General features: G+C 49.4%; 8 protein-coding genes across 8 annotated transcripts; 7 read left to right on the top strand and 1 right to left on the bottom strand.

Annotated features, from left to right (window-relative positions):
* Positions 1–677: 677 nt before the first annotated feature.
* Positions 678–2,345, bottom strand: BDV38DRAFT_292385 (uncharacterized protein; the record flags this gene model as incomplete). The annotated part of the gene is made up of 2 exons (XM_032062004.1): positions 1,751–2,345; positions 678–1,645 (listed from the first exon to the last, which is right to left on the bottom strand). Exons 1-2 carry the CDS (start codon positions 1,809–1,811, stop codon positions 678–680), a joined length of 1,029 nt encoding a protein of 342 aa, XP_031914266.1. The 5' UTR covers positions 1,812–2,345.
* Positions 2,346–2,737: 392 nt separating this feature from the next.
* Positions 2,738–3,113, top strand: BDV38DRAFT_282209 (ATP synthase subunit epsilon family protein; the record flags this gene model as incomplete). Its single annotated transcript, XM_032059745.1, has 3 exons — positions 2,738–2,766; positions 2,840–2,954; positions 3,039–3,113. 3 exons carry the CDS (start codon positions 2,738–2,740, stop codon positions 3,111–3,113), a joined length of 219 nt encoding a protein of 72 aa, XP_031914265.1.
* A 280-nt stretch (positions 3,114–3,393) lies between these two features.
* Positions 3,394–6,603, top strand: BDV38DRAFT_73759 (N-alpha-acetyltransferase 35, NatC auxiliary subunit). Its single transcript, XM_032063851.1, has 8 exons — positions 3,394–3,626; positions 3,726–3,793; positions 3,875–4,015; positions 4,093–4,329; positions 4,380–4,838; positions 4,900–5,157; positions 5,217–5,315; positions 5,369–6,603. The coding sequence occupies exons 1-8, from the start codon at positions 3,527–3,529 to the stop codon at positions 6,296–6,298; spliced, it is 2,292 nt and encodes a 763-aa protein (XP_031914264.1). The 5' UTR covers positions 3,394–3,526; the 3' UTR covers positions 6,299–6,603.
* A 1,122-nt stretch (positions 6,604–7,725) lies between these two features.
* On the top strand, positions 7,726–10,153 carry BDV38DRAFT_282207 (Zn(II)2Cys6 transcription factor; the record flags this gene model as incomplete). The annotated part of the gene is made up of 5 exons (XM_032059744.1): positions 7,726–8,468; positions 8,551–8,810; positions 8,867–9,001; positions 9,065–9,155; positions 9,217–10,153. 5 exons carry the CDS (start codon positions 7,726–7,728, stop codon positions 10,151–10,153), a joined length of 2,166 nt encoding a protein of 721 aa, XP_031914263.1.
* Positions 10,154–13,537: 3,384 nt separating this feature from the next.
* Positions 13,538–15,029, top strand: BDV38DRAFT_73664 (glycoside hydrolase family 5 protein). Its single transcript, XM_032063850.1, has 3 exons — positions 13,538–14,408; positions 14,472–14,889; positions 14,937–15,029. Exons 1-3 carry the CDS (start codon positions 13,686–13,688, stop codon positions 15,014–15,016), a joined length of 1,221 nt encoding a protein of 406 aa, XP_031914262.1. The 5' UTR covers positions 13,538–13,685; the 3' UTR covers positions 15,017–15,029.
* A 525-nt stretch (positions 15,030–15,554) lies between these two features.
* Positions 15,555–17,045, top strand: BDV38DRAFT_270682 (Isochorismatase-like protein; the record flags this gene model as incomplete). The annotated part of the gene is made up of 2 exons (XM_032057188.1): positions 15,555–16,069; positions 16,442–17,045. 2 exons carry the CDS (start codon positions 15,555–15,557, stop codon positions 17,043–17,045), a joined length of 1,119 nt encoding a protein of 372 aa, XP_031914261.1.
* Positions 17,046–17,201: 156 nt separating this feature from the next.
* On the top strand, positions 17,202–20,033 carry BDV38DRAFT_292383 (Cupredoxin; the record flags this gene model as incomplete). The annotated part of the gene is made up of 6 exons (XM_032062003.1): positions 17,202–18,062; positions 18,203–18,313; positions 18,362–18,421; positions 18,467–18,637; positions 18,696–18,821; positions 18,884–20,033. The coding sequence occupies exons 1-6, from the start codon at positions 17,851–17,853 to the stop codon at positions 20,031–20,033; spliced, it is 1,830 nt and encodes a 609-aa protein (XP_031914260.1). The 5' UTR covers positions 17,202–17,850.
* A 1,393-nt stretch (positions 20,034–21,426) lies between these two features.
* BDV38DRAFT_282202 (uncharacterized protein) lies at positions 21,427–21,930 on the top strand (the record flags this gene model as incomplete). Its single annotated transcript, XM_032059743.1, has 3 exons — positions 21,427–21,531; positions 21,619–21,710; positions 21,762–21,930. The coding sequence occupies 3 exons, from the start codon at positions 21,427–21,429 to the stop codon at positions 21,928–21,930; spliced, it is 366 nt and encodes a 121-aa protein (XP_031914259.1).
* Positions 21,931–22,058: the final 128 nt, after the last annotated feature.

Raw genomic sequence — 22,058 nt, 5'->3', positions numbered from 1 at the left:
CAGAGCAAGGACGGGTGCAGAGGAAGAAAGAAGAGAAGAAGGAGATGAAGATGGGGAGATGGGAGAAGAAGAGATGGAGAAGGGGGATGGAGATGAAGCCAAAGTCTGGAAAATTTTCCAGGCGATTCTCGATCCCCGGATGTCTTGGCAAAAGAAGCTCCTAGAATGGGTCACGTGGCCCGTTCCCGAGGGAATGTCTTCGGCTCGTCGGAAGCGGAAATTCGTATACATTACTAATTGCCGTTTATCGGCGTTGATATTGCTAACCTCCTGAAAAGAGTATAACTAAAAAAAATACAAGAAGAGATAAAATAACAAGCAAAATACCACCAATCTGAAGAAAAAGAAACAAATTTGAAGCGCATGCAAAACGTAAAATGCAAAATGCAAAATTGGGGTAAACCAAGAATAACAATAGAGTCACTCACCGAGGGTCAATGAATGTAAACCAAAGCGCCAGCTTGGAAAGTCAGAGATTCCAAGTCCAAATGTATTGCTCGGACTGACCAAAGCAGAATACCACCTCGTTAACACTAGATAAAGCAAACCAAAATTCAACCTCTCGATCCAAGATAACCTCAGACTTAGCTCCAGTCAATAGTAGTACTGCGCTAAAGTCGAACCGAACCAGCGGAAATCGACCGACAACCAGTCGGTGAAGTCATGTTGTTTGAGGCTTATTCAATCTTTGTCACCAGGTTGTCCTGGGTTTCCATGATCATATCCTCATTTGGTTCAACATAGTTACCATGAAGGTACTGGTAGTTCTCACTATAAAGGACACCACCAACCGAGTCATCAGCGGAGTGGTAATAACCTGGATGCTGGTAGCCAGCATATGATGTATTGTGGAAGTCTTGGCTTTCCCCGAGTGAGGTCAGGTTAGTAACAGCGTCTTCAGGAACAACTGCAGACATTCCCGTGATATGATTATATCCAAGCAGATAATGGTTCTCCATGTCGAGATTAGGCTCTGGTAGCTGTTGATAATGAGCTTGGTAAGGCGTATTGCCATATGCGCTAAGCGCAGTGGCTACTGATTGTGCATATATCGAAGGAAAGCCACTAAACACATTACCCACTGCCTGTCTATACCTCAAAGTGACCAGTTTGCTTCTAGTATTCTCTGGAGCACAGGGGGAGGATGTTGGCTCTGAGGGTGGTTCTTGCTCGTTGGGATATTGGAGAAACTCAGCCCCAGGGACCAACAGCTCTCCGAATCCATAGTTACTGCCGTCAATCTCCTCATCTTCACTTTTGATCGAAATAGCGCCACGTGGCTGCGATTTATGTGATTGCTTCTTAGATCGACTTCTGCGGCGACCTTTGTCGATATAGTCTTCATCGGATGAAGTATCGTCATGGAAATCCATTTCTCGACCTTCGGCTTCCTCGCTTCCTGAAATATGAGCAGCTCTGAGGTTGTGTTTGGCTCCAGACGCAGTTCTGGTAGGCGCATTCCCAGAAGACTTGCTCGATGACCCTACACCACCACGCCGTAGGGGAGGAGGGACTTCTTTGCCAGCATCGACACGACGGGTCCGAACCTTTGCCAGATGCTGGACGATAGCCCCTTCGGTAACATTATTTCTCATTGTACTAGCAACCTCGGACCAAGGGATTTTGATAGACTGGTTGTTGCAGACTGACTGCACGGTCAGGAGAAGAAGCTCGTTTAGGTTATCTAGCAACTCGGCATGAGCTTAATCAACAAACAGTATCACTGCCTTCCAGCCAAGGAAATACGTACCATCCCAGCGGACTAGGGTGCGCTTTTTGGGTCTGTTCAAGGCTTTCTTGGAAGAACTCATAGTGCCCTGGTAGCAGAACAGACTGCAAGGTACACCAAAAAGTGAATAGCTAGCAGCTGTGAATACCCTTGTCGTAACTCTTCGTCACATACAGTCACCAGAAATGATGAAGTGTAGAGTAAGAGGGTGTGTTGTGCCGAGCTGAAGTAGAAAAGAACTGAGTGGAGCAAAGTTGTGAAGAAAGGTGAGATGAAGTGAGAGTAGGTATAAGACAGAAGCGCATTGTTAAGTATCTAGCTATTAATACATCAACTGAGATACATAGACAATAAGTGAAACTTACAACCCAGGACAGTATACTGGATGCGGGCATCATTTGTTTATATGCTTATTACCTGGTACTCAGCTGAGCAGCCGCAGTCACTCTACAGTGTACACTAGGGACTAGCAACATTAGATAGATAACTATATCGTTTGCTATCTAGAGATATGAACTGGCAAGGATCTTATATTTGAAAGTAATACCTATGTTATAAGTTGCTGCACGACTTTAATTTCTAGTCAAAGCAAATGCCAATGTCTATCTTGCGCAGTTATCTCAAATATATATATATGTTTAAAACTCACGACGACGAACAAGAAAAGGTATAGAACTAATGCAAATTTGACATGGCCTGGAAGTCTGACGAAGAGAGTGGCGCATATGTGTCAGAGATGTATTCTCTCAGTTCCGGGGGTCCATGTCCGGTAATCGAGTATATTGTAGGCCATGTGGCTAAAATTTACTACTAAATACTGTCACTTTTGATGTACTAGAAGGTCAGGTGAAACGGCTTGCTTGATTGGTCATGGGGCCGGAAGGTCACGTGAATCACATGACCCGAGATTCCGATGCTCCGAAACTCGACGCTTTGCAAAGCATCCCGTATCGGTTGATTGATTCTCCCACCCCCAATTGAATACCTCATCCTCCACACACCGTCAAGATGGCATACTGGAAAGCCGCTGGTCTGACGTACGCATGATTCCTTATCATTCTACGCCTTGCTTAGAATAAGCCGAACTAACTGGACGTTCGACTTTTACAGCTACAACCGCTACCTGGCCGTTGCTGCTCGCGCGGTCCGCAGATCCCTCAAGGAGACCCCTCGTCTGGCTGCTGAACGCCGTGGCCAGATGGACCTGCGTTTTGCTAAGTGGGAGGTTCGTTTTGGTGCCCCCGCTTGTTCTGTTGGAATCAATGGGTCGTGAGCTTAGGCTAACAATGTCTTTTTTTCACCAATATAGAACGGCAAGCAGGGCGAGGTTCGCTCCCTCGGTGAGGCCAACCAGGAGGCCGCCGTCGCCAACGCCGAGAAATAGACGGTTTTCGAAAACACCCGCATGCGATAATATGGGATATCTTCTACGAGACGGGGGGTGCAGTTGATGATGTGTGGTGCAGGAATGATTTGGAGCTCTGTAGCATATTCGTCCGTTGATCTGGTATAAATAGAAAGAAAAGACCATTTCTTTCCTGCAAACTGGGCTGGTTAAAGTAGATCTCGTGCACCGTAATGCCGTTCGTACTCTGAGCGTAGTCACCCTAACCTTGCGGTCTTCGAGCTTTACACCGCGGGCAATGCTTCCGCAATTTTGCCCTGTCCGCCCGACTCCCCGCCTCTCTTTCGTCGGCACTCCTGATTCTTTCTTCCATCATCCTTTTATAGAGTGCTTTCTGCCCAGGGTTCGAACGGGCAAATCTGGCAGCTGGCTGCAGATTATCGATACTTCATATGTTGCTAAGTAACGAGGGCCGAAACCCGATGATGCGAGTCATTTCGCAGTCCGTCGTCCCACGCGACATTACGGACGAATTTACCAAAGCTGCCTCAAGTAAGATCTCTTCCACCTCTGTTCAGTATCTTTTTTTTTTGTCCATATCACTTGCTACTACGTAACATGGGTTTCTGATAATTGTTTTCTTGGTCTTAGGATTGCGAACTGGCCAGCTCGTTAAAGATGAGTACTTCACGTTGTTCGAGGCAGTGGGCGCACTGGAGGTGAGCTCATGCTATTTACATTTACTCCCAAGGGCTGTTTAACGTTTCGTGACCTGAAGCTCATATGTGGTATTATCGCAGATTATGGACTCAAAAATGGACAGTGGCTATCTTGGACCGGGACAAAACGACGTGCAATCATTAGAGGATGACTACGATACCACGCGGGAGCTGGCTCCGGAGCAGGTGATAGGGATAATGGATGAGCTGTTATGTCATGAGGTAGGTGGTTGCCTTTCCATAGAGCGACGAGTATCCGCTTAAGCGAAGATATACTGAGACAAACCGCGCAATGGTAGATGGCGTGGCATATGGGACATCCACTCTCGCAAACACTTTTTACCTCTCTATACCTTGATAAACTCCTTTGGCCTATACCGAAAACGCTAGAAGAAGCACATTTTTGTCGTCCGGGATCCGCTAGGAATAAGGAAGAGCCTGGGATGGTCCATTTCGTGCTACGGGCCTATTGCCTTGCGCTTATCAAATGTTGCGATTTTGTCCATGCGCGAGTGATAAATGAGTATTTCTACGAGGTAAGTCACACGGCTTTCACATTTCATATACTATTACTAAACGCATATAGGAGGAAGACTTTGTCACCCAATTGTACAACCGCAGCCTGCTGTCGCAGTTCGACCATGAATATTTCCGCAATCTCTTGGATCGGGCGATTTCATGGGTAGATGAGCAAGGGGACAGTGTTAATGGAAAGTTAAAAGAAGCAATAAAGTGCCGGTTGGCCTTTCGGCGTGATTTCCTTCTCAGTTTGGACCAGGATATCGATATCATGCAGAGTCGGTCAGCCAGTCACTTCTCATCCTGTCTGTCGCAGTTGGACCCCATGGCGGAATCGGTGTCACTTGGAAGACCAGTGCCTGAAGCGTTCAGTTGGAAGATCCAACGAAAACTGGCCAGCACAGTTCCCCCTCGGCCCATGGTAAAAATAAGCTTTGAGGATGCGCTGGCGCATTTGAAACGGTTGTGCCAAGATGCTATTGATCTTCTGGAGGTCCTGGATTACTCTGGACCCCATAACCTCAAGGTATGCATTTGAAACCAACGGAATATTTTCCTTCTGGCTACTCATCCTCTAATGTTGTTAGGTGGCCGTTTGGACTCTGCTCTCTCGGAAGCCCCAGCCGTCAGTTTATATTCGATCACTTGTTCAATCTATGACCATGAGTAACGTGATGGTCCTGGGAGCTGTACCAGTGAAAACCTTTTTATATGATGAGCTTGCGGAAATCGTCCTCCCTTCCAGCACGCTTCTGTTAGCCAACACAGATGAGACGGAAATGCCGACCGACCCTCGCTTTCAGATAGCCAACCACATGGATGCTTTTGTTAAACGCTTTGCTCAGGTGTGATGCTGGATATACCTCCCTCACTTTATTTCCCCGCGAGCTAACTCGGGAGATAGCCGTTTGTGGACACTTTCCGAAGTGCATGCCTCAATCGCTGCCGTATTCGTCGGACAGTATGTCATACAATTGTTGACTGGGACAATCTACAGATGGAGGTATCTATGCGGTTTCTCTCATATACGGCATCCCGTTACTAATTGCTTCGTAGGCCGAAGATCTCGATGAACAACTACGCACGCTGAACAACGAACCGCCACTGATGCTCCAAAACGGCGACGCTACCTATTCATACCCGCTAAGCAGCTGGGCCTACCACCAGAAACTGAACCAGTTCAGGCTCATTATCCAGCTCGGATTCGAACTTTCCATCTATTCTCCGGAGGAACTACCAGGGATGTACTGGTACTTGTCCCATATCTGCTCCACACATCTCGGCCACATTGACCGAATCCGTACATTTACCGTTGCTGCCGCGAAGCGCAACCTGAACGGTCTGGCGGGAAAGAAACGCGATGCCGTTGAGCGACACGCCGCTTTACAAAGGACGCTCCGTCTTCTCGAAAGACTTACTACGCAAACAGTCGCTGTGGATGCCTTTGCCATATCTTTACACGCTCTATATGTTCTTCTCGCTCGCCATGAAGTTTTACCCACAGCAGCGGCCGCGCAGGCATACTCCAGCGAACGATTACGGTATGAACTCCGCATGAAGCCCTTCATACCGATTACTTTACCGGAACTTGTTCCCTTCGACGAATACCGCCGGGAGGCCATCTTAGAAGGGGACAGTGATGAGATAGTCCTAGAGCGTGCCTCGAAAGCCGTCTCTGAAGCTCGCAAAGCTTGGGAAGCGACCCTGGCTAACGGTGCTTTTATCCGGGATCCTCAAGGCCAGGCGAATCCGACACTGGCCATTGAAGAAGATTGGAAAAAGGATGTTAAAAATACGATGCGGGCGTGCATCGGGGCCAGCATTGCCATTGAAACTGCGAAGAAGGCACTGGCAGCACGCCGTACATCCACCGATGCTGTGAAGCTTCAAGTGGGTATTCCCGAGATGGGCTCCAAGGCGCGTTGGCATGACTGGTGGGTTGTACCCCAAGTATCTCCGACCTCGAGCGGCGGCTCTCAGACATGAAAACCATATGATATCCACTATACTCTAATGAACGACTTGATGTGATGATGAATGGTCATGTACCCGTCGTTCGTTCTGGCAATGCCCTCCTTACAGGATGGATGATGAAGTTATGTACATAGAGTAATGGTATTAGAAATTTCCCGAAGCAAGAGGGAGGTGTACCGAGGGTTGAATAAATAGAATTTCTCAATTTACCCACTTTAATTAACCTTGGGGATCAGGCCATACATAATGAGAGCCTCTGGGATCACCTGATATGCAACTGCAGCTCAATTCCCGTGCAGAGGATCGGCACATGGGCAGTACTAAGTAGTAAACTCATGACATGCCATCCCGTTGGGAAATAAACAAGCTTATTGTTTGGGTTCAAACTTCCCCAATTGTATTTTTTTTTTCCCGCCGTTTCCCTTTCGTCCCCTCCCCCAAAGGCTTGGAACCGAGGTTGAAAAGAGCAAAATTAACGAGCTAGACGAGGGGAGGAGACTGATCCTGACGTTATCTTCCCGAACATGACTTCATTGCCATCATGAAGAAAAACGAATTCGTTTCCCGCGAACCCTCATTCATTGAATGAATGTGACTTTCATAAGTTGATTTGGATTTATTTTATTTATTATATTTTTTTTCCCGCCTCATATACATCGCAGCAACGTCCCATTCGGTCAACATAAGCGAACAAAACAAGACGATCTGCGCTGCAACCACGCCATCTCGGGAGTCCTGGTTGGCCGGTGCGCTGGTGCGCTTGGCCGCTGTCACTACTAAACGGTCCCCTAAATGCTCCAATAATAATCCACTCAACGGACCTCCGTAGGGCATTGCTCTGTCTTTCTTTACCTTGGGACTTAATATCAAGAAAACTACTATTACTATCACAGATCAGAAACCGGAACCGGAATAGCCCTCCGGAATCTATCCGTCGACTTTCTTTTTCTGCTTTCGGTAATCAGAAGCAAAAGAACCAAAAAAGAGAAAACGCAAAGCAAAAAAAGGCCAAAATATAAGGAAACTGTAATCCGATACCTATTATTAGGTGGTTTTTGTCCCTTCTCGACCCTCAGATTTGGTACGAGGATTCCGGCGCTATTCATGGGGTTGAACGATGATCGATTGAGAAGTGGATTTGTTTCTCGTGCATTTCATTCGTGCTCCCTTCGGTCGCGGCTCGTCGGTGGCCTCGCTTGACCTTCAACGATCTGATCTCGAATGGCTGAAGCTGACACTTGCCATTTCGGTTGAACCATTCAGTAATAATAATAATAATAATAATAGCCACTTTTATTCCAGCTACGCGTGCTGTCTCCGTCACTCTACGCACTACTACCCCCCCCCGATCCCTCCTCCTCCTCCCCTTCTATCGCGCCCGACTTCGTCCCATCCCCCATTCGGCGGGGCGACAAGAGGACGTTTCGGTCGCCATCGCAATGCCTACATACCCGATCCGACGCCGGCCTCGTGAGTGCAAAACTTGTCTACCATGTCGCGCCAGTAAGGTTCGCTGCGATCGCAACGTCCCGTGCGGGAACTGCGTCAAACGTAACTTTACTTGTTCTTACGGTCGTCCGGCGCCAACCCAACCCAAACCGCCGCTCATTGCAGATCCTACCCTTTCAGCTGCCGCCTCAACTGTCTCTACGCCTCAATTGCCTTCCGGTTCAGCCTATATATCGTCTAGTCGAGATGATGCCCCAATTCCCTCCTACAGCGCAGAGCCGACCTCGGATGATGCTCTGTCGGAAACCGTGACGATTACTCAGTTTGAATGGGACGAGGTGAACTCGAAGATGCGCGCGATGGAGTCAATATTGGCCAGCCTGAACTCGCTTTTTCAGACTCATGCGGCGAGGAAGTCCATCGACCCTCGGTCCGAGCAGTCGGTGACTGAAGACGGCAAATCTCCGGCACCTCAGGGGATCTATAACGAGAATGCGATGAAAACGGGCTCCATTCACATTGGCGCAAAGTCGGCTTTGATAGATATCCTGGATAGATCAAAAGGCTCGGATGGTACGGCGGCCGCGTTGCCGAAGGAAGACTTGCTGGCAGAATTAGCGATGGAAAACGAGGCCGCCTCATATCCTTTCGTCGATCTTTGGTCGTCTGATCCGTACACCTTTAACATCGCCGGGGTCTGTGGCGTGTTGCCGGATGACGAACAATGTCGCAGGTGGGTAGAGCGGGCTCTGAGTCTTTAGCAGGTCCCGTTCCCGTAGAGTGCGCTCTTCGCTGATCATGGAGGTCTTCCGCAGGTTTCTCCGCTTTTACAGAGACATCGGTTCAGTACTATATCCCGTACTTCCAGACATTTCCAAATTAGAACGCGACACGAATCAACTCTTGCAGAATCGGCTGAAGGCGGGAGGTACATATCGACCAGATGTGAACGGCCTGGTCAAGCCATTCGGCATGAGTTTACCTTTCCTTAGCCTCCTATTCGCAGCTTTAGCTTCAGGTTGCCAATTATCCGACTTGCCGCTGAAGGAGCGGGAGTTGACGTCGTGGGTATATGGTGTGTGCGACCTTCTGCTGCCGACCAGCGTTTTATGGGGCTCACATCTTTTCTAGTCTCGTGTTCTTACCAGTGCTTGCGAATGATCAACTATGTTTCGCAGCCAACGGTAGAAGTAATCCAAATTCTGCTAATCATCAGCAACGTGCTATCGTATAACATGAACGCCGGTGCTTCTTATACCTTACTCGGTGAGTGAGAAGCGGCGTGAGGAATTGCCTGCGTGCCAAGCTGACGACGACTCTTGTCAACAGGGATGACAGAGCGGATGTGTATGAGTCTCGGGCTTCATGTTGAAACACCGGGGTTATCGCAAAACGTCACAGCGTCTCGGAGAAGAGTATGGTATGGCATCTTCTGCAAGTGCCCCCCGTCTGGAAGATACATGATTTCCTAACTCTCGCAGGTGGGCAATGGCTTTCCAGAATAGTCATTTCTCCTTAGCTTACGACCGACCATCCATCACTATGGTAAGCCAGCCGGAAATTCCTTATGATAGGAAATCAATGCCTGGCCATCGCTCCTACTTTGAAAGCCTCTGCCGTATTATTTCTGTGGTGCTGGAGATGTTGCGAGGACTTATGCTGTCGCACCACTCTCACCTGCGGTATCATGAAATCCGCGAGTATAAACAGCGAATAGAGCGCATTCTTGCAGATACTACCCCTCATTTGCGTTATCGGGAACGCTGCGTCACCTTGGCTGAACACATTGAGCGGACCGAGTTGCGGCTACACTCATCCTACTATATCTCAGTCATGTGTCGAGTATCTTTGGATCCAGACGCACCGCTGGATGAGCAGCGACGTGCGGTAGTCCGGGAGGACTGTATAACCAATCTCATGAATACGATCGAAGCTTTCATTGAGCTGCATTCACTTCATTCCCACTGCTCCCGTAGCTGGATCAGTCTCCAGCGGACCATCGCATCCGCGTTCCTGCTGGTTGCCAACAATAACGACCATATTCACCCACAGACGTGGGAGTTGATTGAGAAATTAGAAGCAGTTATCGCTGAACATGTGAGTGTGGATGGAAATGTAAACCACAACACCCGAACGGATTCGGCCAGGCATTTGGCATCATCTCTCCGCGCTCTCCGGGAAGTTAGTGCTGCGTTCTATTCTAGGAAGAAGAAGAAGAAGAAGGCACCAGGCCTAGCCCCGGAAGCGATTTCCCCGAAAACTGTGCTCACGTCACCTGCTTCGGTAGCTGCCACCGCCCCATCGCCTTATGCTGCCGGATACAGTGTGAGTTCCTCCGAGGACGGACATATTGACAACATCCTCAATCAGGTGTCGGATGTGATGTTGTTCCCTACCCTGAACATGGGCAGTTCATGAGCCATTGTAACCAACATAGTTCCCCAACCCCTCCATTGTGGATCTGACACGAAGGCTGCCGCCCGCTATGATGTGTGGGCGTCTAATTGAAGCCGCTGTGAATACCGATAATTCTGTATACCCGCTGGAAAGGAGCTCGTTCGATAGAGCTGGAAATTTCGGGTTAGGTTGTTTTGAGCAAGATACACGTTTGCCACAACCATTCATGGGACGGGGAGGCATCTTTTTAATTGTGGTGGTCCTCCCCGTGTGATCTGGAGGTTGACGGTGAGAGCAAGGTTGACAGCCTTACAACCGTCGCGCCGCAAAAAGGGATGGAAACCGAGTGGCGTTTGAGGGTGGGAGGGGAGGAATAGACATGGAGGGGTATTTGTAGCTTACTGGGCGCCCGACCCTTAGGGCGTCGGAGATTGAGATCCTCTTTCACGAAAATGTTTGGGATGGAGATGAGGCGGACCCCCAACTGCACGTGGCCGAAGGAAAGCCGTCTCGGCCGAAGCCGGTCCGTGGTTATGGCCTGAGGTCGAAACTCAATCGGTGTAGTAGTTGATGCAAATCCACTTTCCAGACGATCGTGCCCTATCGCGATGTTGTGTCAGGGCATTCATTCTCCCTCTACTACTCATCCATTCCCCTCCCCTGTGAAATGAATACTACTTCGTATGCCCTATCGTATGTTGCGCACCTGCAGTCTTCGTTTCATATGAAGCCGATCTATCTTCTCTTCGACGCTCTCTCGTGTGACGACTCCAGAAATCGCGATAACTACTAATCGAGAGGGTACGTACATGCATCGATTTCAATAATTAATTAATAATGCGTGGGAATCTGAACTCGCTTCAGACTTTCCCTTTATGGCTGAGGGTACCACTTCCGAACTTCCCCTGTCCGGAATTCCGCGATAGTGGCAAAAGGGGGTTGGTCAGGACAATCAAAATAATAGGATTACTTTGTAGCGCATCGAAGGTGAACCCTCCACAGGTGACTTGCCAAAGTTCCAATCCCTGAGATAGGAGGGAGTTGAGACAGTTTCGGAGATTTCCTATCCACGGCCCAGTGCGAAACTGGCCTCGGAGCCGAGGGGCGGAAAACGCATGAACCTCATCATGAGGCTTTTGTCCTGGACGGGGCTAGCAAATATGAAGAACCGTCAGTGGGGTTTCCCTTTCGGAGCCGAGATCGACAAATATAGCTTTTTTGAGTGTGAAGAAAACCGGTTATCCCAGCTTCCGGACTTCGCCCATTTCCTTGAACTGCCACTCTCGATTCAAGGACCGAGATCGGTTTCTCCTGTCAGCGTACCCGGTGGTCGCACATAGAAGTTGGAGGGGAAAACCACCAGCCATCTGCATTCTGACACCGACCGCGGAAGGATTGATCAGGCAATCTAGACAGGGAACTGTCGCCTCAGATGCGGAAACCGACCCCTTCTAGTTTCCTCTTTGACGATGACACGGTTCCAGGGGATGATGAAGGGCCGAACGCACGGATACTAAAGGGGAACACGAGCTTGGCTGGAGCAATGAGGTGGTATGATTCTGCGTTGTTGGTTGGGCCCAATTGGCCCAACACCACCACGGACAGAGCACAGCAGATGAGCCAGGGAATCCAGCTAGGTACTATTGTGGACATAGAGTCACCTCGGTGCAAGCGTCTTCCAACAGCTGTCCAATGCCTGATCTCTATTTGATTTCAGAAGATGGACACTCTTCCCCCAGAGCCCGACTGGAATAAGCAACCGCCATGACCATCCCACCAAGGGTGGAACGAATGAACGAATGAACGAGTGAATCGACAGACTGTTGCAGTCGGTGATAGCGCACCTGGACGAGGGGCTAATGTTGACTACTCCAGGCACCCTCTGTAGGCTCTCAGAAAAGCCCTCTAGGGGGAACGCAGGCGGCAGCGAAGACACAGCAAGAATATGGTGTCGCACAACTGCATCGATGGGGGTGCTTGGCCCATGTAAACATGTCTGTAATCGTAGTCGATCAAAGTCACTTCTACCCATCCTGACGGATGTTGGTGTTACGCAGTACAGGAGTTATATCTCAGTATTCTTTTTGTTCTATAAATACGGATCTGGATCCTTCTTTGGTATTAGGAGGATCCAAGTGTCGATCAATCACTGATGCAAGGCATTCTTCATCTTAAACTGTCGGAAAAAAGTACCGGGGTCCTCTTGACATTTTTATTTCACTATTTGATCCCCCCCCCCCGGGGAACTCTCGCTATATCCACTTTCTTTCACTCTGTGGTCCAGTTCCTTGGGGGGTCTCCATTCCTGTGTATAATCACTGGAGAAGGTAGACAAGGTGGCCTTGCTTTCTTGGATGAGTTTGACGGACAGAGGAAGCCGTTACTGTCCCGGATGATGTTCGAGGATCTTCATTCAGGGGGTCTACTTCGTATGAGTAGCGGCATGCCATTTCACGAAGCGAGTGAAGATATCTCAGGCGGGAGCTCACATGGATCGGATCCGAGCAAGCTTTGGAGAGATCCAGCCCGATACTCTTGCAAAGGGACACATAGCGAATCCGTGGCGACGGTTTACACTTCAAAGGATGGTGAACTCTATCTCTTTTGATCGCGCGTGATTGAAAGTAGGCCTTCAGAGCCCTGAGTTGTGACTCACGTCGGTCAGCCACCCTCGCCAAAATGGACTATAGACAGTGGATCGCATTTGTGGAAATTGGTATCGACAAGGGAGAATGGCACTATTTCTTGTCTGGAGGATTCCTGCTACATATCTTGATCTTGTCCATTCTTTACCGACGACGCGTCCACAAAGTTGTGGAGGCATTCCGGGAATCATAACCGATAAGAATGGTATGCCGTGAGTGAGGTGAAGCGAGCATTCAGGAAAATGTCTGTTCCTTTCGGCTGCGCAGAGTTTGCACGGATTTCTCAATTTGTCCAAAAATTTTGGCTGGACTTCCACAAGCGAAATGACACTGGGTAGGGATCCTCTGGATTCATTGGCCACGGAAAGACCGCTAGGTTGACGATTTCTTGTAGTTCAAGGCATAGGGCTTAGATTCGGCGCTTTCGGCTGTTAGTTCATGGCACTGCCCGACGACGACGATCCAGCATCATCCACCCCTTTCACATTGGAAATACACAAGACCATTGTTATTGTTTGGATCTGGCGTCTGCGGAATGTAACCTGTTTGACACATTCTTGCCCCTACCAGCCCCGCGGGCAGTTGTCCGTCGCACAGGATACTCAAACTTAGCCCTCAGAATGGGATCGCTCGTAGCGAGTCAGACACATTCTTAGCGGGACTCCTACATAACGCGGATAGTACTGGATCCAATCATGTTTCGCAAGAGTTCTGTGTTCCAAGATTTACTTTCTTTCCCTTTCAGATCTCTCATCACATATGGGTCTGGGGCGCTAATTCCCGTTCAAGTGATGCTGGCCTCGGCAGATCACCTCTCATAGAACCGTGGATATTTTATATCCGGATTGCGTACGTTTGTTTTCCGGGCGTGTTTCATTGAGGACACATGCTGTTTTCGAGTCACAAGTATGAAGCTCACCAGGCTAGCGGTCCTGATTACCCTGGCAAACCTGACGGTCGCCTGGCTTCCAAAGACCGACAAGATCATCACCTCCAGCAATGGAACTGATCTCTTCAGAGCCTCGCACGGAAAGATTCGGGGGGTGAACTTGGGCACGCAGTTCGTGTTCGAGCCTTGGATCGCGACGAAAGCCTGGTCTGAGATAGGCTGTGAAGGGCAGGAATCCGAATTTGACTGTGTAATGAAACTGGGTCAGGATGCAGCCAACAAAGCTTTCGCCAAACATTGGAACTCATGGATTACCAAGGACGACATCAATGAGATACGAGCCTACGGTCTGAACACAATTCGCATACCCGTCGGCTACTGGATGAATGAAGATCTCATCTATCACGACAGCGAGTATTTTCCACGGGGTGGATTTGCCTACCTCGAGAAGCTGTGTGGGTGGGCCAGTGATGCTGGTCTGTACATCATTATTGACATGCACGGGGCCCCTGGCGCCCAGGTTGCGAAGAACGCCTTTACGGGCCAGTTTGCTGATACGCCTGGATTCTATGTGGACTTTCAGTACCAACGGGCACTCGAGTTTCTCGAGTGGATGGCGATCAAGGTCCATACCCTGCCCAATTTCCGCAACGTGGGAATGTTGGAGGTCGTCAACGAGCCGGTGCAGAATCCCGAGGTAACGGCTACGTTGCGCTCAAACTATTACCCCAATGCTTTCCATGTAAGTGTGTTTTTATGGAGCTGTGGAAACACTGACATGCTGAGATAAACCCCCGAACAACAGACCATCCGCCGAGTGGAAAGAGCACTCGGCGTTGACCGAAAAGACTACCTGCATATCCAGATGATGGACGAGGCTTGGGGCGCCGGGGATCCCCATGAGCATCTGACGGATGACTACTACGCTGCCTACGACAACCATCGCTATCTCAAATGGGATCCTCGAGTAGAGGTGTCCCACGATAGCTACATCAGGGCCTCGTGTAACGACAACGTGGCGACCAACTGGCCCGCTCTTGTTGGCGAGTGGAGCTTGGGGGTCCCCGATAACGTGCAAGAGACACCCGACTGGACGCCATATTCCAACCTGGACTTTTACAAAAAATGGTTTGCCGCGCAGGTGAAGAACTATGAACGACACCAGGGGTGGATCTTTTGGACCTGGAAGACCCAGCTGAACGAGTATCGGTGGTCCTATCGCGGTACGTATCGCTCTGACTTTTGGAAAATGTCGAGCTGACTATAGTAGATGGAGTTAAGGCGGGAGTGATCCCGACCGATCTCAACGCAGTGTTTCGGGAAGATGTCTGTAAAGGTCGGGGCGACTAGGTGTTGCCCTAACGGTTTAGAATGATCAAGTAATGACGATAATGAATACGATGGTTTTAACACGAAGCACAGCGAGAGCACCCTTTGCCCGACAAGTAAACTGAACCCGAGATTCCAGTGTAGTCATGAGTGTAGGGATAACTGCCAGGACAAGCCCTAATAGAAAGATTGAAAGTAGACACAAACCTATGGTGAAACAACGAGTCGACTGGCCCAGTAGGAACCCTGGCAATTCCCCCCACCACTGCACAAGGGGGGCTCGGAGACAAGCTCCTATCACGATCTCGATAGATAACAAAATAAGGTACGGGAATGACGCAGCTCGGCGATTCCTCTTACATGGCATAGCTGGTAACTTTAGTAACTGGCTGAGTTAGTGAGTTACAGAACTAAAGAATGACTCAGATAACGAGTCCAAATAGAATTAAGTGTATTTAATCACCTCTCAAACACATTTACCTCACCTAGTACTCACTGTACCACCTCCTACATACCAATATACATACATTTTACCAGCCACTACCAGTACAACGGAAAAATGACCACCTACCCATCCCCAGGACCTGAAGTCCTGCTCCCCCCCGCACAACCACCAACCCCCCACCCCCTCCCTGGCCGGACAATAACCCTCCTCCCTATCAAAGAATCCCACACGCAGGACCTCTGGAATGTGGTCGGGGGTACCACCGACCCCCTCAAAGCCTCGGTCTGGACCTACCTCCCGGAAGGCCCCTACCCAGAAGACACATACTTGGACTTCGCGACCTCCATCCAGAACAAAACCACCAGCAAAGACCCCCTCTTCTATACGATCCTCGACCACCGCACCAACAAACCCCAAGGCTGGATCACGCTCATGAGCATCGTGCCGGAGCACCTTCGCCTGGAAATTGGGCATGTGCTCTTCGCGCCGGAACTCCAGCGTACGACGGGTGCCACGGAGGCGGTGTATCTGTTGCTCAGGTATGCGTTCGAGGAGCTGGGGTATCGGCGGGTGGAGTGGAAGTGTAATGATTTGAATGAGGGGAGTAAGCGGGCGGCGAGACGGTTGGGGTTTGTTTTTGAGGGCGTGTTTAGGGAGCATATGGTGGTGAAGGGAAGGAATCGGGATACGGCGTGGTTCTCGTTGCTGAGGGGGGAATGGGAGCGGGGGGTGAAGGGGGGGGCTTGAGGGCTGGTTGGATTCAGGGAATTTTGATGAGTCGGGGAGACAGAGGCAGGGGTTGGAGGGTATGAGGAAGGAAAGTTTGAGGTCTTTCTAGATCGTCATGGTTGTGATATAGGGCTTTGAACATAAACATATTAGGATGAACATAGTTACATACAAGCGGAACCGGGGATACCCACCCGGTACCGGCCATAGCAGTGGGACTGGGATGGAGCAGAAACATCAAATATAAACCCTAAACACGCCACAAGGAACAGTTGGATTCTTCGGACCAAGACGAGACAACATACCACAATGGCGACGACCAAGACTGCCTTCCTTATCTTAGACGTCCAGAAAGGCGTCACGGGCCAGATCTTCGACGGCTCGACGCCGGGGAGAGAAGAATCTTACCTCCAGCGCCTCGCCTCCGTGGTCAAAGCTGCCCGAGAAAAGTCCATCCATATCATTCATGTGAAAACAGCTTTCCGCCGTGGCTTCCCTGATTTACACCCTCGCAATCCCTCGGCGCAAAGAGTCATTCCTACTGGCAAGTATACCGAGGGAGACGACAGCGTGGAGTTACATCCGGCTGTGGCGCCCTACGAGAATGACATTGTGACCACGAAACGTCGGGTGTCCGCCTTTGTTGGCTCTGACCTTGACGTAGTTCTCCGCAGCGCCCGCATCGAAAATCTCGTCGTGGTTGGCTTGATCACTAGCGGGGCAGTTCTGTCCACGGTTCGACAGGCAGCGGATCTGGATTATAGGTTGACGGTGCTCGAGGATCTTTGTTTGGATCGAGACCAAGAGGTTCACGATGTCCTCATGAGGAAGGTCATTGCAAAACAGGCCGATGTGGAGTGGCTAGCCAGTCTGTAGGGATATGCAAGGGGTTATCTGTGGACGGGAAAGAATCAATGGAGGAGCATTGATATTGCGGTAAGGGCCCTTGAGGTAGTTTTTCTCATGCATTGCTAATAACGCCTTAGGTACATGGCTCGCCAGGGCTTTAGCATATCTTTTCATGAATATGACGCCTGTCTTTTACATTCTTTGGGCTCTCTCTCTCTCTCTCTCTCTTCCATTAGCGGCTACCGATAAGTATTTCGTCCTTAGTTGAACGGTTAAACATGAGACGCATTCAGCACTCCAAAGCAAGGGGTTGTGCGTTTCCTCCACGTGCTGGTCCAACCAGCTGAGACCACTTTTTCATACGCTCACCGATAGGTCTAATCCCCTTTCTTGGTCGAGCACTCAGCATAAGGATTAATTCTCCGTGGTCTAGGTTAAAACCGCCACGAAATGCTAATTGAAGGCTCGTTTCTTCCAAGTCGTGTTGTGGGTTCGAGCGTCTCCACCATCCCTTGAAAGGGTCCATACCAAGCAGACCTTATCTGGATGGAGCCAATGGAGTTAATGTGGCTTTCACCAATTAGTTCACACAGCTGACGACATTAAAACCTTTCTCTAAGCACGGAGCTTTGCAGTAAATTTGCTTTGAAATCGCGAGCAATCCAAAGCCACAATGCCAACTGACTGATCGTTCCCGCATTCGGAAACATCAAAACGCATATTTTCACCTGTAAAATCCTTAAAGATACGCTAGTCGCACTGGAGTTGTTGGCCAGCTCGACTTTACCAAATCACATCTTCTTGTTCAGTAAATGAGGTCTTTCTTTAACCGATGTCTGTTCTTACGGCCGTGACGGCCCTCTTCATATGGCTCGGCCTAGTGCAGGCCAAGCTGGTCCGCGAGACACTGGAGTTCACCTGGGGCGTTGGCTCTCCCAATGGTGTCCCGCGGCAAATGGTTCTTACTAATGGGAAGTATCCAGGGCCTGACTTAGTATTTGACGAAGATGATGATGTCGAGGTATCTCGAAACAAGGCAAACCTGTCCGCGGTAGTCGTTGACTTGGCCTAGATACATGTTTTCAATCACCTGCCGTTCAATACCACAGTCCACTGGCATGGTCTATCGTGAGATACGTCTGATATCCACCGTCTCAATTTTGACTAATTAAAACGTTGTGTAGAATGGAATCCGCTCCGTGGTCGGACGGTGTCCCCGGGCTGTCGCAAGCGCCCATTCAGCCAAATTCATCTTTCATCTACAAGTTTAAAGCTTCCCCAGCAGGCACATTCTGGTTCGTGGCCTTGCGATGAGTTCCCCTTGCGCTCCTAACCTCGTGTAGGTACCATTCGCACTTCAAAAATGTGTTGCAGGACGGGCAAGTGGGAGCTCTGTATATTCGGTAGGGCTGTCCGCACGCTTGGCCGAGCATAGCTTACATTTACAGCCATAAGCCCGACGCCGCCCGGCCGTACTTGATGATAGCCCAGGATGCCACCGAGGTAGCCCAAATGCAGCACGCCGAAACCAACTCAAACTTGCTTCTAATAACCGACTGGACCCATTTTACTGCTCATGAGTACTTTCAGGCCGAGATTGATTCAGGTCTGAATCTCTTGTAAGTTTGAAGATGCGACAGGCAATATCTGAGGTCAGCGAGCTAAATCATGGTGTAGCTGTGTTGACAGTATCCTCGTAAACGGCAAAGGTTCCGTTTATTGCCCGGGAGCGGAGTATATGCAATCACTCATTGGCCCCCAGATCGCGTTGGTGTTGGAAGGAACGAATCTGACTGACCGAGGGTACGTACCGCAGGAATGAAGGAATGCGTTTGCTAAGCTGCTTATGGCTAACTTGTGCATAGATGCTTGGTGCCCAGTTTGCACAATGTTCAGGGGAGCTGGCCAAACCAGAAACCTAGTCTTGTCCCATCCTCAATGCACAACAACTGCACCCCGTCAGATGGTGGGTTGCCTACAATCGAGGTTGATGCTAAGGACGGATGGGCGAGCCTGAACTTCATTGGGGCACAAGCGCAGAAAGGAACCACTTTCTCGGTAGACAACCATCCAATGTGGATATATGAGGTAGACGGTCAGTTCGTGGAACCGCGTCAGTACGAGATGGTTGGAATGTACAACGGCGCTAGGTACTCGGCTCTTGTCAAGCTGGACCAAACACCCGGAGATTATGCGATTCGAGTGACCGACAATGGAGGCGACCAGGTCATCAGCGGCTATGCTGTCCTTTCCTACCGTGCCGCAAACACGACGGAGAATGGGACTCGACCGCAAGCCCAAATTGGCCCTGAAACGCAGGGATACATTAACTATGCCGGACTGAACACATCCGCTAGCGTAAGGTACTTGAACTACACACAGAACCTCCCAGCGTTCAATGTTCCCCTGCCACCGGCCTTCGCGGACCTCACCATAAAAACCAACATGACACGTATCAACAGTTCGTATCACTGGTCTATAGGGCACGGTGTCCTATACGAGCCTGAAATCACAGCAGACACACCCCTCATATTCGAGAAACAGCCACTGGATGTCATAGGATCGAATTACACGCTCCAAACACTCAACAACACCTGGGTGGACATTATTCTACAAATCATATCCAACCCAGAAATGGACCCCATCCATCCACCCCACCCCATTCACAAGCACGGCAACCGTGCCTACATCATTGGGGACGGAATGGGCCTCTTCAATTGGTCGACTGTCGATGAAGGAATGCGCGAGAGACCTGACCTGTTCTACCTCGACAAGCCCGCACTACGTGACACATTCACGACAAACACCCTCACCGCAGCCTTGGACGGTGGAGTATGGATGGCAATCCGGTACCACGTCGGCGGGCCATTCCCCTCGTTGCTTCATTGTCATATCACGACGCACCAGGAAGGCGGAATGGCGTTGGCCCTTCTTGATGGTATCGATTTATGGTCGGAGCTACCCACTGCGGCGGAAGTGGTGCAGCTGCAGAATGCAGGTGAACCTGTAGCATGATCTCTGCTTTATGTCACCTTCCACAGTTGCGTGCTGGAACACTCAACTTTCACTCTCAATGAATTTTTTTCGATTTATGATTGCGCACACGGAGTATCCTCTTTGTTTTAGGGCTTACTATAATATAATCACTATGTCCTCTTCTATCGTTGCTGTGTAGGTTGGACAGGCTTGTAACCCACCAGAACGCACATTATGTGACAGGCTATAGAACCATTATAAGTGTGGTTAAGTGGGCTAGACAGCTTCCAAACGCTTTTTTTTCGCTAAGAGAACAAAAAGGAATATTCTCTCCCTTCGTGTCAGCAAGTATTAAGCTCCGTTATTGCATCCCCATTACGGGCACCAAACCTGCCTCTGGTCATATTCACAATGTCCCGATCCTACCATGGACATATCGGTACAGAATAGATTTATCATCTGTCTGTTAACCAAGACCTTAACCCACTGGAATCTGTCATGATTCATCCATTGTGCTCTTATTCTCCATTTCGTCATCGAATAATCTGATATCGAATGAATATCCTACTAAGAGGGATCCTCAGTGTGATATTCCAGACCATGTGATGAAGACATACAACTCTAACAGCATATCACTTTGTCTGATGTGTGCTGTTGTATTCAACATAATACTTAGTCAGATTCGATTGCTGTACACTGATTCACCTTGCATATATATAGAAATCGGCATTATGCAAGGGTAGTAATGCAACCCTCTCTTTGTTAGCACCGAAATACACTACGTAGATTAAGCAGACTAAGTAAACAATTTAAGCAGTTTCAGTAGAGTAGACTATTCTGCCGGCAGAAACAAGTTGAAAATATAGGAATGAATCAATATGCGTTGGCCGTAATGGCTTGCCGTACTATTTAACATGGCTTGGTTTTGGATCTTTTCTTGAAGAACCATGGAACACGGGCTGGGTTGTATAATAGTGGAGTTCACATTCCAAAAGTGTGTGTGTCAGATAGGTCTCCCAGGTATGCACATGTGCGACAAAGGTAAAGTCATGATAGTATCTTTTATCAAGGGATGGAAGGCAGCATAAGCACAACTAATGGTGTAATATCATCGCCGAACATTTGGGAACCTAATCGGCCACCGAGAAGACTATCTTTGGAACTTCGATAGCTGCGGTTCGGTATGAGTCTGTTCATCTGAATGTATAGCTGCGGTGCTGGTGGTGGTGATTGAGGCCTGACACAATGATCTACTCGGTGGCCGATTAGTCCAAAATGAGGACCAGTGAGATATGGATCTCGAAGATATAAAACAGCCCTCCTTTTCCTCGTTACTGCGTCTCTTTTCATCGGATATCATCAGCTCCACTTAGCGTATAGTTTTCTCTTCAACCTCTATTCGAAAAAAGAAAACTCCGCCCCCGCAAGCAAAATGTTCAACCTCGGAACCGTCTTCGTAACTACCCTGGGCCTCTTGATGGCAGGAGTAGCTAGCGGAGCCCCCGCCGAGCCTGCTTCTATGATGGTCAATCCTGGGGTAAGTAAAAGCCCGAGTGATAGTCGAACAGACCTGCCCATGAAAAGCCCAGACCATCCAAGTCACATTTAACGAGATAACCCTTAGGCCACCATATACCAAGACATGGAGTACAAAGGGGACTCCCAGCAGCTTCTCGAGGCTAATCTCTGCTACTCATTTCCGGAAAACACTCCATGGTAAGTGGTTTATCCGCATCGGAAGTGATCCCCTTCTAAGGCGAAGAATAGGTTCCACAATATCTCCTCCATGAACATCCGTCCAGGGTATATCTGCGATGTCTACATGGGGTTCGCCTGCAACCAGATGCTTAAGGAAGGCATGCAGGGCGAGCACCTTAAACTTGACGATGACAACATCAACAATATGATTGAGAGCATGAAGTGCAGGCCTATGTAGGTTTGTCTTGGGGGAAAGGGGCTACGTCGATGGGTACCTGCCAGGTGATTGTAGGGGTCACTTTTGACATTACTTTCTATTGGACTCATGAGTGGTCTCCGTGCGGCTTAACGATGTGGATGGATGAG

Source organism: Aspergillus pseudotamarii (genome assembly GCF_009193445.1).
Source record: "Aspergillus pseudotamarii strain CBS 117625 unplaced genomic scaffold BDV38scaffold_22, whole genome shotgun sequence".
Lineage (NCBI taxonomy): Eukaryota > Fungi > Ascomycota > Eurotiomycetes > Eurotiales > Aspergillaceae > Aspergillus > Aspergillus pseudotamarii.
The sequence above is the reverse complement of the archived record's forward strand: the minus strand, read 5'-3'. Positions and strand labels throughout refer to the sequence as shown.

Bases quoted from the DNA above. Each gene is read 5' to 3' on its own strand.
- BDV38DRAFT_73759 (XM_032063851.1), top strand. From the start codon at position 3,527: ATGTTGCTAAGTAACGAGGGCCGAAACCCGATGATGCGAGTCATTTCG. The intron at 3,627-3,725 runs GTAAGATCTCTT...TCTTGGTCTTAG, and splicing joins ATTTACCAAAGCTGCCTCAA to GATTGCGAACTGGCCAGCTC. The intron at 5,316-5,368 runs GTATCTATGCGG...ATTGCTTCGTAG, and splicing joins GGGACAATCTACAGATGGAG to GCCGAAGATCTCGATGAACA.
- BDV38DRAFT_73664 (XM_032063850.1), top strand. From the start codon at position 13,686: ATGAAGCTCACCAGGCTAGCGGTCCTGATTACCCTGGCAAACCTGACG. The intron at 14,409-14,471 runs GTAAGTGTGTTT...CCCGAACAACAG, and splicing joins ATTACCCCAATGCTTTCCAT to ACCATCCGCCGAGTGGAAAG. The intron at 14,890-14,936 runs GTACGTATCGCT...TGACTATAGTAG, and splicing joins GTATCGGTGGTCCTATCGCG to ATGGAGTTAAGGCGGGAGTG.